This window comes from Amblyomma mixtum, chromosome 2, assembly GCF_055824585.1.
Source record: "Amblyomma mixtum isolate Tamu chromosome 2, ASM5582458v1, whole genome shotgun sequence".
Classification (NCBI taxonomy): domain Eukaryota; kingdom Metazoa; phylum Arthropoda; class Arachnida; order Ixodida; family Ixodidae; genus Amblyomma; species Amblyomma mixtum.
This window is the reverse complement of record NC_143013.1, coordinates 318,989,989-319,005,719: the sequence shown is the minus strand read 5'-3', so window position 1 is coordinate 319,005,719 and position 15,731 is coordinate 318,989,989. Positions and strand designations below refer to the sequence as shown.

The following is a 15,731-nucleotide window of genomic DNA, read 5'->3' as shown; positions in this document are numbered from 1 at the left end:
ATAAACTCACCTTCTATGGCATTCGCGGGGCACCTTTAACTTTAATTCAAACCTACCTCAAGAACAGAAATCAGTGTATCTCAATTAAAAACCAATCCTCGGCTCTTTTACCAATCACATGTGGCGTACCGCAAGGAAGGAAAGGGAAAACTTTATTTCCACTAATGGTTTTTCCTGCGGTTTGGGGGCATCTTCAGAGACGTCTTGGTTCTACCCCCAGGAGCCTTCTCTGTCGAAGTCGTCCGCCTCTAATCAGTGGTCGGTTGCCCTCAGTCCAGGGCTCCGCTGGCCACTGCCGCCCGTTGAGCTCGCTGTACCAGACCTTGTTGGTCTTCACAGCGGTCGCTGGACAGCAGAGTCTCCCACTGCTCCGCACTCGGGTTTTGTATTTTGGGGACAACGTTTATGTTTTGGCAGGCCCATGTGATGTGGTACAGAGTAGGTTTTTCGTCGCACCAGGGACATTTGTCCGCGTATATCGTAGGGTGCATTTTGTTTAGTATGTGTAGGTTTGGGAAAGAGCCTGTTTGTAATTGTCTCCAAGTGACAGCTTCCTCTCTGCTGAGAGATTTGTGCGGTGGGGGATATCGCATTCTTCTGCCTCTATAGTTTTGTTGTATGGCCGAGTATTCCCTGGGTGCTGGCGCGAGTTCCGCGGTCTCGTCGGATGCTCGGAAAGTAATGTATCCTCGAGCTATCCTGTCGGCCTTTTGATTCCCTGCCACCACCGTGTGCCCCTGTACCCACACAATTTTGTGTGGGATCTTGTCGGAAGTATTTTAGGTCCCCTCCTTTTCAACACGTGCATCAATCATATTGTCAACATTCACCCTTCTGCTCAGTTTGTGATATATGCTGATGACAGCACCCTACTCCTTTCTGGTGGTCGTATGGATCAGCTCATACTAAGGAGTAATGACATCCTTTCAAAACTTTCATCTTGGTCCAAAGCAAACCGGATAAGGATTAACCCAACGAAAACTAAAGCTGTTATCTTTCGTGCAAAAAATAAAATAGTTCCACTAGGTTACTCATTGCGATATAACGATCAAAACGTAGAAACAATGAACGACCAAAAACCCTTGGTGTTTACTTCTCCTCTCATCTACAGTGGGACAATCATGCAGACTACTTGCGAAAGAAGCTTTCTGCTGTTACTGGAATAGTGTCGCGTTGCCGAATGATGCTTCCGCAAACTGCTAAACTCGAAATATATCATGCCTTTTTTCTTTCATGTATAAATTATTGCACGTTAGTCTGGGCTAAGACAACTAAAACCAACATAAATAAACTTCTACTTCAGAAAAAAAGCAATCCGTCACGTAGCAAATATTCAGCAAATGCAAACAACTATGCATGCTATTAGCACATATAACATGATACGTGTTGATCGTATATATGAATTTAGATTACTGCAGGTTATGTATTTTTCTACATCTGGTGCTAAAAACTTTCTAGAAAATCTCGGGTCTTTGGGATACAGAAGTATAAATTTTAAAACTCGGAACACTGATGCATTTGAAATACCACATTTCAGAACAAACTATAAGCTACAATCATTGGCTCACAATCTACCTTACATACTAAACAAATATAAACACACAGCCGATTTTAGTTCTAAGAAACTGAGGAGTTATTTTGTGCATATATAAATGAAACCTGCTAATCTATATGTACTATTGTAACTTGCACATTTCTATTTTGCCTTACGTGTTCTTATGTTTCGTGCTAATGTACTGCTTGTCTTAATTTATGTGTGTATTATAGAGTAATATGTAATGTCAAAATGTTGTTTCTATCTCTTTTTCTTTACTGCAGCGATTGTAATGTGAATCTCTTATGTTGTTTAGTGTACCTTCCATGTGTTAAAGTATCAACTTGCTTTTTTTCTCTCTCTCTCTTCACATTCGCTACTGCGATGTAATGGTCCCCTGGGCCTTTGTCAAGCTCTGTGCACAGCTTTTAGTCCAGGGTGACCAACCAGATTTTTCTGGCGAATAAATTGCTTTGATTGATTTATTGATTGATTGGTTTAAATCGCCGCTTGCATAGGTGTCACCTGTGTCGCCATCTCCGCATGCGCACGCGCTCAGCAGGTTGGTGGCGCAACCTCCTAGCAACGTTCAAAACTACACAGCGAGCGCTAATCCACGGTTGTTTTGTATTGCTTGTGCAATACACCTCCTTGAAACGCTGATGATACTAAGCAATTTTAAATTCAGCACTTCACTGCGTGAACGCCAGCGGCAAATCACTGCGTTCGTAGGAAAAATCTGTGCCACCGTCTGCGCGTGCGCATGGTTCATGCGGATTTCGCTGAGCAGGTTGGTGGCGGTACCTCCTAGCGACGTTCGAAACTAACCAGCCAGCGCGAATCCGCGGGGTTTTTGTATTCCATGTGCAATACACCTCCTTGCAACGCTCTAACACCTAGATTGGATAGGAGAAGACTCTCACTTCCGAATAGATCATTCACTCCAAAGGAGTGTAAGGCCTGCAGGAGTCTTCATGTGAACAGATTCTTTCCGTACTCTATACTACACGATGAGGGCACTGGGGAGCCTGAGCTCTACAGTAGCTGCCACAAAATGACTTCGCAAAATCACGTGATTTGGGAGTGTCACGATTCCCCTGGGACTAAATCATATAACATCCCAGACCGTACCACATCGGAAGAGCTCATCCGGAGCCAAGACTCGGATCAACAAAGACTCATCATCCGTCGTGTGGAGACAGCTTACAACAAGACTTGTCTCCGGTGCTGAGAGCCGGCTGAGAGGCTCCCCCTCCCACTTGCTGCACCCAGACCGTGAGGCCCCATGATGTCGGGAATAAAGTACATTCATTCATTCATTCATTCATTCATTCATTCATTCATTCATTCATTCATTCATTGCAACGCTGTTCCTCAATAATCTTCAATTAAGCGTTTCACTCGGGCTGGTGACCCTTAAATCATCGCTTGCATAAGGCATACCTGTGCCTTACTCTCCGTGCCCACAGGTGCGACACGAATTGCGTTCAGCAGGTTGCAGACGGTACGTCCAAACGACATTCACAACTAAGCGCATGAACGAATCCGCAGTTTTTTAATTGCTCGTGCGATATGCCTTGTTGCAACACTATAACGCTGTTGTTGAAATAATTCTAAGTTCAGCATTTAACGTCGTGCCGGTCGCCGGGTAAATCATCGCTTGCATAGGGCGCACATGTGCTTCCGTCTCCGCGCGCACACTCATCACGCAGGTTGCGTTCTGCAGAGTGGACAAAAAGGGAGGGGACCATCCCCTTTCTTCTGCCACTCCCTGCATTGTCACCATATAGGGTTCATGAGAATCGGACGACGCCATTGGCTGGAAAGGGTTCCTTTGAAGGGGAAATCACTTTTCTTTTTTCTTGATTTGTGTCCCACTACAGTAAGACGGTGGAGTCCGACTTGGGTGATGTAACATTGATAATGTTCACCAAACGTAAACTTATATACCCCCCGAAAGCAAAAGATTTGACAGCCGTCCCCGTAACTCAGTTATTAGAACACCGGACGCGTAATTCGAAGGACGCAGGTTTGGTTTCCACCGGCGACATGTGGTTGTTTTTATTGCGTAAGCAATATTACGCCAGAGCTCAGCCTCTTCGCGTGGCCACGGCGGTAGGCACGTTTGATCTTTAGAGTGACCGCAGATGGGCCCCCCACTTCAAGCCCTCAGGTGGTCGTGGCGGTAGGCACGGCACGCAACAGATGGAGCGTCGTTGCCATAGCAACAAGACCGGCTGCAGATGGCCCCCCCACTTCAAGCCCTCCGGTAGTCGTGGCGGTAGGCACGGCACGCAACAGATGGAGCGTCTTTGCCATAGCAACAAGACCGGCTGCGGATGGCCCCCCACTTCAAGCCCTCCGGTGGTCGTGGCGGTAGGCACGGCACGCAACAGATGGAGCGTCGTTGCCATAACAACAAGACCGGCTGCAGATGGCCAGCCCTCCGGTGGTCGTGGCAGTAGGCACGGCACGCAACAGATGGAGCGTCGTTGCCATAGCAACAAGACCGGCTGCAGATGGCCCCCCACTTCAAGCCCTCCCGTGGTCGTGGCGGTAGGCACGGCACGTAACAGATGGAGCGTCGTTGCCATAGCAACAAGACCGGCTGCAGATGGCCCCCCCACTTCAAGCCCTCCGGTAGTCGTGGCGGTAGGCACGGCACGCAACAGATGGAGCGTCGTTGCCATAGCAACAAGACCGGCTGCAGATGGCCCCCCACTTCAAGCCCTCTGGTGGTCGTGGCGGTAGGCACGGCACGCAACAGATGGAGCGTCGTTGCCATAACAACAAGATCGGCTGCAGATGGCCAGCCCTCCGGTGGTCGTGGCGGTAGGCACGGCACGCAACAGATGGAGCGTCGTTGCCATAGCAACAAGAGCGGCTGCAGATGGCCCCCCCACTTCAAGCCGTCAGGTGGACGTGGCGGTAGGCACGGCACGCAACAGATGGAGCGTCGTTGCCATAGCAACAAGACCGGCTGCAGATGGCCCCCCACTTCAAGCCCTCCCGTGGTCGTGGCGGTAGGCACGGCACGCAACAGATGGAGCGACGTTGGAATAGCAACAAGACCGGCTGCAGATGGCTCCCCACTTCAAGCCCTCCGGTGGTCGTGGCGGTAGGCATGGCACGCAAAAGATGGAGCGTCATTGCCATAGCAACAAGACTGGCTGCAGATGGCCCCCCACTTCAAGCCCTCCCGTGGTCGTGGCGGTAGGCACGGCACGCAACAGATGGAACGTCGTTGCCATAACAACAAGACCGGCTGCAGATGGCCCCCCACTTCAAGCCCTCCCGTGGTCGTGGCGGTGGACACGGCACGCAACAGATGGAGCGTCGTTGCCATAGCAACAAGACCGGCTGCAGATGGCCCCCCACTTCAAGCCTTCCGGTGGTCGCGGCGGTAGGCACGCCGCGCTGCAGCTGCCGTCGCTACCGAGTGGAGGCACTGTTGCGCTGCTCTCTTGCCAGATGTGAGGGAGAGGGGGAAGAATGGGTATAAAGCGCGTTCGCTTGCCTGCTGGATTCATTCGGCATGCTACCCGATAAACAGAAAGAGAAGCTAGGCTGACTTGCAGCAGCCAGGAAGCAACAGCAGGTCCAAGAGACCGATGAAGAGCGTGAACAGCGGCTTGCTAAACGGGGAGCTCAGGATGCTGCTAGACGGGCGCGTTGTGCGCTGTGCTTACCGCAACCTACCGGGTTTAACCAAAGCTAAACCTCAGCTAATTTTTCTTCTGCTTTTCTAATCAATTATCTGTAGGCGATAAAATATTCAGTGATAATCTCCATTGATCAGCACCACAAATAATAATAAAACAGAAAAAAGCACTATGCACCTTGGCTACTGTGGCTGTTGGCTTCTCTCATTGCACCACGAGCCCCTTATTTGGACTTGGATTTTGGATTGGTTTTTGGATTTGGTAATGTGTGATGAGGACAAACACGTGTGCTGGTGAAATCGCCCGAGGACAGCCAAACCCTTGCTAAACTTCCGGTCTGGCCATTCCAAGCTCATAAAGGAGGGCATTGCCGTTTCTTACTTGCAATCACCTATCAGGAAATCTCGCCATGAAAGGATGAGGAGAGGATTTTGGCGCAAGCAAGCAGGTTACGTGTGAATGGGTATCCTGATCAACTCACTTCCAGGGCAGCAGGGAAACTTCTCAGACAGCTTAAGAATGGCGTTCAGCCGAAAGAAGGCAAAAAGAAGAAAAGGCCGGCTGTGGTCCCATATGCACACTGCTTGTCACATGAGCTGAAAAAAGTTGCAGGTAGATACGACATTGACGTCGTTTTTTCTGTGCCTAGATAACTTAGTACAATGTGCAAACAGATCAGCCAGAGGCAAGACAGCAAGAGGGGTGCTTGCCAGATGCGTCGTGAGTCGTCATCGGTACCCTGCGAGGTAGGGGTGGTATATCAGGTCCCCTTCTCATACGGTGCCATGTACGGTCAAACTGGCAGGTGGGTATGTATGCGTCTAATGGAACATGAGAACACAAGAAAAAATGATGCCCTTTCCACACAGGCGCCCACTGCAGGAAATGCCAATGCAAGCATGAGAAAGATTACGCAGAAAGGAGGGCAAAAAGTGACCTCCTTGCCCAGTCTACGTTTCGATGCAAGGAGTGTAAATGCGTTCCTGATTACAAGAACACGCGCATACTGTTCCGACACAGCGATAAACTAACACTCGAGGTAATGGAAGCCTTCTATATTCACCACAAGGGCACGACGTGTGTCAGTAGCCCTTCCATTGCATTATCTGAGAGGGAATTGAGTTATCTGATCTCCCACGTGACTTCCAGATAACTTCTGTTTTCTTGATAGGTATTTTAAATTTTTTATATACACGCATTTCGTTCTTTATTAAAAACCAGTTGATAGTCAGCGCTTGTTTGTGTCACTCTTTCGTCTCTTGTCCCGTTCTCGTTGAGCCGTGAGCAAAATTATGAATACGTACAAACAACGGCTGAATGCGGGGAATGGCGACTGTAAGCGCTAACGCACCAAGAAATTACCTTCCAGAGCACGTGTTGTGTGCCAGAGAAAGAAGAAGGTGCTGCGGGCTGGCACGTGCTCACGCGTGCGGTGACGTTACAGTTGACCGTATCTGAGACCTTGCTCTTGCGTTCCCTCGCTATCCAGGCGCTCAACTAAGGATATCGCCATCCAGACTAGACCGGAGCTGCGCTGGACCTCAAGACACAGTTGCCAGGTAAGTGCAGTCTTTTTTCAAAGCGCAGTGGGATCCAATGGGGCGTATGCTCTCACTGTATCAGCTGGCTCTTCTCGTCGCCAGAACCTGACGTGAGCTCTCAGGAAGTGTCGAAAAATGCCTCTGTTGCTGACAGCGAGCTTCAAGAAAAGGAGCAGTGTAGGCAGTGCTAGGACCAGGCTGGTTTCCTGCCTCACCCTCATTGGCATTGCCGTCGCTCCTGATGCCAGAGCCTGCCCTTGTGGATTACGATCTCCCTACCGGCTACCGATGCTCACTGGGAGTAATGGCGGAGCAGGTCAGGACGGGGTGGATGGATTATAGCGGTGAACAGGTACAACGCGGTTGCTGTACTGCGACGATAGCAGTTTGAAGAGGGCCTTTCCATGGACTAAATGGAGTCGCCGTCGGTGCCGCAGCATGTCATGCCCGCATTCATCTGCTGACCAAAGCGGGCGTTGCCGGCTAGGCCTGAGTCAAAAACGTTTCGCCCTACCATTAATAGTCCCTCAAAAATTTCCCATCTGTGGTCCAGTGATGGGAGAGGTTACGGAGCGGATAGAGCTTTAACTGTCGCTTCTCCGCCTTATGATGACACAAATATGCTGTTTTCTTTCTCGCGATCTCAGTAGGGAAGGTGCGGGCTGCTAAACATCGCGCAACCAGGACCAATGCGGAAGTCCATAAATCTACTGCTTGTTCAAGCAGCGGCCGCTCTTGCCATTCCAGCCATTACCGTAGCCGTTATCGTAGCCGTTGCCAGTCTAACCGTACCGTAGCGTATGCACTCTATTGCAACTTTTTCAGAGTAGAGTGGGGCATGCGAGCGCGCGCTCGCAAGCCGGCCACAAACGTCTGAAACCAGCGGTCCTCGCGCTCGTGGCTTCCCCTCCGCAGCGAACAAGCTGTGTGCTGGAAGTTACATAAATGGCAGGCGAACGTGAACAGAGTGCAGACTGGTAGCGTCACTGCTTCTGAAGAGGCCACGCCGCTTTGCACAGCGCCGACCGTGCAAAAGGACGGCGCCGCTTTCGTCGAGACCGGTTTTCGGCGCACTGCGCTGAGGGATCACCTTTTACTCATCTTGAGCAAGGGTCTGTCTTTTACCAAGCTGGAGCTTAGACACGTCCGCCACTGGTGGCTGCCAAGAACAGCAGTTAGCCTCAGCCTTCCGTCTCCTCTCTGACGCTTATGGCGCCGTAATTGTTTTTTTCTCTGCATTTTCGTGCCCGTAAACTTCGTGCTAGTCTATCTCTTTTATTACCGTTAAAGCGCCGGTGCTCCAAACGTTCATAGTGCTCTGTTTCATCGTGGGAGGTCGTGGGTGGTAATGGTAGCGGGTGATGCAGTCGCACTTGACTTGTGTACCAAGTAGCAAGGCCAGCTGTCGATCCCAGGCAAGATATTAGCGTAGCGGAAGTAGCCTAAATTAGCCGAACAGAAACCCCTTCCGGTGCATTTTGTTGCGGCATTCTCCCGTTCACCTTTCAGTACACCATTAGTGGAACGCGGCTGGGGCCTTGGAAATGAGTCGAACGAATTTCAAGGCCGTGTTGCTGAGGTCCTGGCAGCTCATCTACGTGGTCGCCGTTCCGCTGCTGCTGCTGCCGCTGCCATTCTACATGGAAAGCAAGGTGAGGCTCCAACTGTGTTTATGCACGTTCATTTGCAGGCAATGATGAATCGAAGACCCTTGTGCAGAAACACGACAGGACGCAGGTGCGTTCATCTCTTGGCTAAAAAGCTGGACAGTGGCTTCGCTCTTGGGTAGAAGATGTCGCCACCAAATTGCTTTTGCTACCGTCCTATAGCTTCATTTAGACGTGCTGACAGAACAGGGAGCTAATACGAATGTCTCCAGGAGCCCCCCCCCCCCCCCCCCCCCCCCCCCCCTATATAACGAGGTGTTGCGTTGTGTCCACTGCGAGAGTTGTCCCAAGGGGTATCGATGAACCGGGCGAGACGTCGGGCCTTTTTGGCTCGGACATCGGGAGGCAGTCGTCGAGGCAGAGACGGGCGGCTGGTGCAAAAAACGACGATTTGTTCTCATGGCAGAAATGAAAATGGGGACTTTCTGTCCAAAAAGGGCGCATTTTTTGCTTTCTTTATTATGCCTACAATGTCTAAAAGATACTCAAAATTGCTAGCACCCTTAGCCAGAAGGCTAGTATTGGTCCAATGCAGATTATGGTTCAAAGGCAAGCAGACACAAAAAAGCAAAGGTTCACAAAAGGACTTGAGATGATTAGTACAAAACAAAAACGGTTCACGAAATCTTTCTAGTGGTCAAGCAAAACGCTCTTGAATGAGAGATAAAATTATAATTTTTATGTAATTAGAAATTTACTTTCAGCTTTGGCCACCATTAAATTGGATTAGTTATCGACGATAAGTGTTATGGCATAGTGGAAGGTTGAAATTGCGGCGCGTTGCGGCTCTCGCGGTTCTGGAAGGAAGCCTGATGGGATTCAAAGGGAGTGGGTCATCCTACGCTACAAAACTATTCCCTATTGCTGCAGCTTTTAGTATGTATACAGAGTATGTATACAAAGCTTTTAGTTGTATACAGAGCGATTGGCATGAAAGCTTTAATTGGTCATTACTCACTGACATCCACCCGAGCGCAGCCATACGGCTACGAAGGAAAGCTATACAGCTTTCTCAGTAACTTCGTAGTAAAAGAAAAATTCGTTCTGGTCTGGGGTTCGAACCCGGGACCACCGATTCACCGGAGCAGTCGCTCTACCAATTGAGCTAACCGGGACGGCAAGCTTATGGTAGGGCGAGAGCGAATTGTAGCCGTATGGCTGCTTTGACCAACACAGTTCCTACTTTGAGTTATTGATGAGTTCGCTCTCGCCCTACCATGAAGTTGTCGTCCCGGTTAGTGCAATTGGTAGAGCGACTGTTCCGGTGAAGCGGTGGTCCCGGGTTCGACGCCCGGGCCAGGACAAATTTTTCTTTAACTACGAAGTTTCTGAAAAATCTGTATAGCTTTCCTTTGTAGCCGTATGGCTGCGCTCAGGTGGATGTCAGTGAGTAATTACTCCCTTATTACAAAAGCTTTGAGTGAGTGCCCTTTGAAAGTGTAATAATCCTAATTGCTCGTTTTTTAAACTCTTCTCGCCGTCTAGGTGAGTGTTTAGTTCCCTAGGGGGATAAATTCGAAATATTAAAAGATCACATGACTCCGCTGAGCAGCACACGTAGCCCTGCCCCTTTACACGAAGAGCCTCACTTAGGGAAAAGGAGAATTTCTTTGTCCTTGCGGCTCACTTGAAGGTGCCCCGGCCATGGTGACTCACGATGCACAATCCTTGCAAGCCAATTCTTGCATGGCCGCCAGGGTCTTTTGTGATGCTCTAGATACTAAGCTGCGCCAATTTCTGGTGTAGTAGTATACGAACTGCAGTCGGTAATAGGAAGACTGCAGGTTGTCGCCAGATGTGTTGTCTGCACGTATATTCCATGCGGTCACGTAGGTCAAATGTTTAGGTTAATCCCCCAAGGTGGAGTAGATTTGTAATAAGAGAGGAATTACTCACTGACATCCATCCGAGTGCAGCCATACGGCTACGAAGGTAGTTAAAGAAAAATTCATCCTGGTCCGGGGTTTGAACCCGGGACCACCGCTTCACCGGAGCAGTCGCTCTACCAACTGAGCTAACTGGGACGGCAAGCTTATGGTAGGGCGAGAGCGAATTGATCAATAACTCTAAGTGGGAACTGAGTAGGTCAAATGTTTAGGAGAATCCCCCAAGGTATGGTAGATTTGTAATAAAGGAGTAATTACACACTGACATTACTCATTGTCACGTTGTGGGGCGCACGTGGTCACTTTGTGGTTAGGCACAACACCGCCGCCGTGGTGACACGCACCGACAGCTGCTATTCTTTCACTGGAAACGGGTGGTCTGTCCATTCTTGGATCTCCACTGACAACCGGAAGCTGCTAAATGTACCAGGGGCCAGCCAGGTGGCAACTGATTTGTCTAACCATACAGTGGCACCAGCGGACAGTACTAAGTAACACACGGCTGTTTTCGATGAACACTTCGCCGCTGTGCATCTGCTGGATGAAAAAGGCGGGGTCATTATTCCTCACGTACCTTCCTTATATGGTCGCAATGGGGATGTGTCCCCTACAAGCCACTTCAGGATGAATTAAACACATATTAGGTTGACCTAAAAAACGGTGCAAATTCCATGGTTGCAATGATGTCCAAGCATCTAAATTTACACGCACACTGCACTCATTCGTTCTGAATTTATTAACGTGCCCTTTCAACGATAATCCCATTCTCAAATTAAAGGCATATTGCCTAACCAGTTGACATACGATGCCGCAAACGCCACACGCGAATTTTTCAGCCTCAGGTGGGATTTTATACAACTGTTACACGGTGCTGTTCGCTGTCTTCATCACAAGCCAGTCTGCTACTTATTGGTCGCGAATAGCGAAAGCAAAGCTGCATGTGTAGTTATTCATCATTTATTCACGAATACTACTGCCTCCTATAGTAGGCATAATAGTGAGTAGAGAATTTTGGTGGAAAGAAAATGTGGTATGCCAACGTCCCGAAGCAACTAATGGCTCATGCACGCGTTAGTAGAGGGCTTATTAATTTAGACCCTACAGCGTTTTTTTTTTGTTCTTTTTTGCGTTCGTTGACATCGCATAGCCCACTGGCTTTTTTTACATTTCAGCCACTGTGGCCGGGATCAAACCCTCGAACTTGGGATCAGCGGCCGAACGCCGAGGCCGCCGAGCCCCCACGACCAGCAGAAAAAAAAAAAGAAAATTTAGATTCCGCACGCGGCTGAAAGGGCCATTTTTCAGAGATACCGTCGAGTTACGCGCGCGCTGTGGGTCGCGAAATAGAAGGGTCCTTCCAACGCGGAGGACGTTTGAAGGGTCCTGTGCTCAACGATGAAACGTCGAGAGAGGTCCTTGAGAAGTGCTTCGAGAACTGAGAGGGTCTGAACAGATGGTTCGAAAAGCGATTACACATCTTTTCCCTTCAGCAGCTATGCTCAGCGCATATGTTTACGGAAATATCTTGTATCGAGTGTGGAGGCATGCAGAAGAAAGTGGTGGGTGTCGTAGGTCGCCTCTGCGATTAAGCATCTCGACAACTGCATCTAGTGAAATTTCGCCATTGAGCACGGCGCCCCCCGGCTTTGATGCAGAGAATGTACAATTCCCATCTCCCCTTAGTTTAGTATACTTTTATCGGTAACTTAAATACTCGGCTGCTCACCCGAAAGGCGCTGGTTCGATCCCGGCCGCGGCGGCCGAATTTCGATGGAGGCGAAATTCTAGAGGCCCATGTGCTGTGCGCTGTCAGTGCACGTTAAAAGACACCAGGCGGCCGAAATTTCCGGAGCCCTTTACTAAGGTGTCCCTCATAGCCTGAGTCGCTTTGGGACGTTAAACCCCAATAAACCAATAAACCATTAAATAATAAAAAATGCAACTGCGGTGTCAGACAAAGCATTGCCGCGCAATTTCGCACGGCGCTGAAAAAAATGCAGAAGCATTTTGCGGTGCTGCCTGGTGTTGGAACTGAACTGCGGCCTTTCCCCGGATCGAAGAAATGACATCAGCAGCAGCGGCGGGGCAGAGCTTAGCCCAAGAACGCATCGGCATCTGGGGGGGCCCACCTCGGGACCCCTCGAGAGCGCTCGCGCAGCGGCTGAAAGGGGCGCCGACACTGCTTGGTCTTGAGAAAGCTCTTCACACTGCTTTTTCGGTGAAATATGGCTGAATAGCAAGATTGCAGAATTCTGCACTGCGGGCACATCTCGCAGGCCGGCCTGAGCGCCTACTCGATGCTCTGGATGGCCTTCTACTGGACAGCCGAGCCCATTCCGCTTCCGGTGACGGCGCTCATGCCGCTGGTGCTGTTCCCTCTGTTCGGTATCCTGACCACCGTCAAAACGACTACCTTATACTTCAATGTGAGTGCAGAGGCCAGCGTTTGGTGCGCCGCTCATTGGTGGAAACAGTTGGGTCTCGTCGCCGACAGCATATAGCGGCACGAAATGCCGCGCGACATATTCTAGAACGCATCTAACTTTGTACAAGCCGAACTCTTTCTCCAGCGTAGCGTACTTTTCTTCTGCGGCCTTAGCGGCGCGTTCGGCTGGCTTGGCCACATACGGCTGCCGTTTCCTATCGGTCGAGTGTTTCCCTGCTCCGGAGTAAACCGGCGGAGCATGGCAGGCTTGGCCAGGAAGAAACTGACCCTAGGCAGCATTTATTCAACGAATGCTCTGACGACGGAGAAGCAAGCCGTCAAATGGTTTCACCTTTTATTTTGTAGTGTCTCGCGTGGACGGATGGCACCCAAATTCTGGTAGCATAGCCTTCTCAATTTGTCGCTATAACACCCCTATGCGCAGACGCTATGCGTTGTGTGACACCGCTGGTCAACCGGAAGCAGTACTAATGAAAATTCTGGCATGAATTCTGAGCATACTTGCACAGCTGCAAACTCTGTCAACTTCCGCCGCCCAACTTCGTGCTTTAATTTCTCCACTTCAGTACAGTTCTCTCCAAAACTTGCACAGTGCTCTCCAAAACTTGCACGAGCACTTCGCGCGAAATAGGAACAGACGCCTTTTCCACTAACGGTTCTCTCTTAGCGATGAGGATAGTCCTGCTCAAACTACGTAGGGTTCCAGGAGCGAGACATGAGAGCTCCAGTTCCCGGAGACTGTTGCCATCTCGCTCGAAGTGTCCATGAATCCCTACACGAAGCTATTGTGCATATTAGATTATTGTACCTATTGGACACCATTGTGCAATTTCCAGCTCTAGTTCTGTTGGGAGACCAGGTCTTCGTTAGGGCCCAGAGACAAACGTAAATGGCTTCATCGGTTCCTCTCGAACACATCACTATACCATCATTCCAGAACATCGGCTTCGTCATGTTCGGGTCGCTGGTCGTTGCCGCGGCTGTGGAAACCAGCAACCTGCACCGGCGCCTGGCCCTCAAGACTCTCCTGATCGTCGGCACCAGCAACCGGAGGCAAGCATTGCGCTTTTGCCTGACGTCTCTGCTGATAAATTTGGCAGATAGGCGCAGTGACCCGTGTCTTGATCACTCCCCTGTCTAGGCTGCTGTTGGGTTTCATGCTAGTCACCATGTTCCTGTCTATGTGGATTCCCAACACTGCCTCAGCCTCCATCATGGTTCCCATCGTCATGGCTGTGCTGGACCAAGTCCAGGTCACCACCAAGGAAGCCGAGGGTGAGTCACGGTTCGTGCGACGTCACTCAGGCCATGTAAAGAATCTCGGCAGCAGTAGCCAACAGCAGCAGCATGAAACGTGAATTCTGGTCAAGTTGTGCCCAGTGCCTAGCGTTCCCTTTCGTCAGCGATGGCACACTTATATCTGCACAGCAGCGAAAGGAAAACTGCTTTCGTGAAGACACTTGAATTATAAGATTGTATTATTATGACTACCGTACTGTAGCGAGTTTGGTTGTTCTTGACTCCTCTAGCATTTAGCGGAAAAACATGCGGGGAAATTTCACTTCGACTGTGTAGTCAACTCTCCGCTGTTTTCCTCTTGCATCGGCGCTACACTTACGATTGCTTGTAAGAATCTCAGCCACTCGTTTCTCCCTTCTTCGGCGACCAGTATTACTTCACTGAAGGGCGCGCTTCACGCGAACGGCACCCTTTTCGAACGTGCCCAGCCCACAAGTTTCGCTTGTGTGCCTTTCACTCTTGCCTGCCGCGTATCCACAGAGCTCTGGAAGGAGAGGGCAACTTCCCTTCTTACTCCCTCACCGCTTTCAAGTGTCAGCAAAGCTGCGCTCATAGCCAAGCAGGACAGTTGGCAACTCAGAAGCTTCCCCTGCGAAATGTGAGCCCATGTGTTCCCTCCGCAGTGACACTGGTCAGCCCCATGAAGTTGCCAGACGGGTCACCGCGCACCGCTAAACCCGAGCCTCCAATCGTCGAGGAAGTAATGGGGTGAGTTCGGTGCGCATCTCGCTTGCAGACCCCAACACAGTATAGGAGCACAACTGTTGTCTTTCTACATCAGCTTCGATTATGCTTCGATTATGCTTTGTGAGCCTGTTTTCATGGAAAGAAGACGCAGTTACTCTATGTCACAGTGCACACGAGAACACCTTAGTATATCAAATGAGAGGACGGAAGCACAGAGCCGTAACTGAAGGCTCTGGGTTAATTTCGACAGCCTTTAGTTTTTTGTCTTGTTTTTTTCACCTGCACTGACATCGCACATCTCGAAGGAGTTCTGACAATTCACTTCCGTGAAAATGCAGCCGCGGCATCGGGATTGCACCCCACGACTTCGGGCTGAGTTGCCGAACGCCAAAGTCACTTAAATACCATGGCGGGTCTCTTCAGATGTGTACACAAATCTTAAGTCTGTCCTGTGAACAAGGCTTCAGCAATTTTGCTTCTGTGTAGATAAGGACCAGAGTGGCTGTGTCTATATATATGCAGGAGATTAAGATAGGGAACGTCGACAATTTTTGCCACGGAAATTTTCGTGGAAAACGAATACCACATTTTGGGCTTGCTGATTGCTCACGGAACGCCCAGCGCAGCAACACAACGAACGAGTGGAGGAGGAACGCACAAGCATTGAACTAGCAACTGATTTTTTTTTTTTGGGGGGGGGGGGGTGGGGGGGGCAACGGCACTTCTGTATAAACCCAGAAACACAAATACTAAACACGGTTTAAACCCGACGTTGTAGTGTCCCGGAAGTCAAGGATGTTGGCTTTAATGGCTAGCTGTTGTGCGGTGGAACCACACAATAGTGTTGCTTAACGCCCTGGCAATTGTCGCTTCGTACGCGCGGCACGATGTCAGTGATGGCCAAGTTGCAGCAAATGCAAGAGTCACAGACCTATAGGCTGTAACAGCCGATGGCACGCACGTTTCCGAACCATCAAATTCAGGGTCAAACATTATTTGAAAATTCAGC

General features: G+C 50.0%; 1 protein-coding gene across 1 annotated transcript in view; it reads left to right on the top strand.

Moving 5' to 3' along the window:
* Positions 1 to 15,731, top strand: part of LOC149365139 (solute carrier family 13 member 2-like) — a 205,693-nt gene that overhangs the window by 165,228 nt on the left and 24,734 nt on the right. Inside the window, exons 3-8 of the mRNA XM_089575233.1 lie at positions 6,686 to 6,755; positions 8,247 to 8,389; positions 12,567 to 12,716; positions 13,674 to 13,789; positions 13,878 to 14,011; positions 14,659 to 14,743. Coding sequence (XP_089431359.1) covers positions 8,282 to 8,389; positions 12,567 to 12,716; positions 13,674 to 13,789; positions 13,878 to 14,011; positions 14,659 to 14,743 — 593 coding nt within the window. The 5' untranslated portion in view covers positions 6,686 to 6,755; positions 8,247 to 8,281. The remainder of the gene's footprint in view (positions 1 to 6,685; positions 6,756 to 8,246; positions 8,390 to 12,566; positions 12,717 to 13,673; positions 13,790 to 13,877; positions 14,012 to 14,658; positions 14,744 to 15,731) is intronic.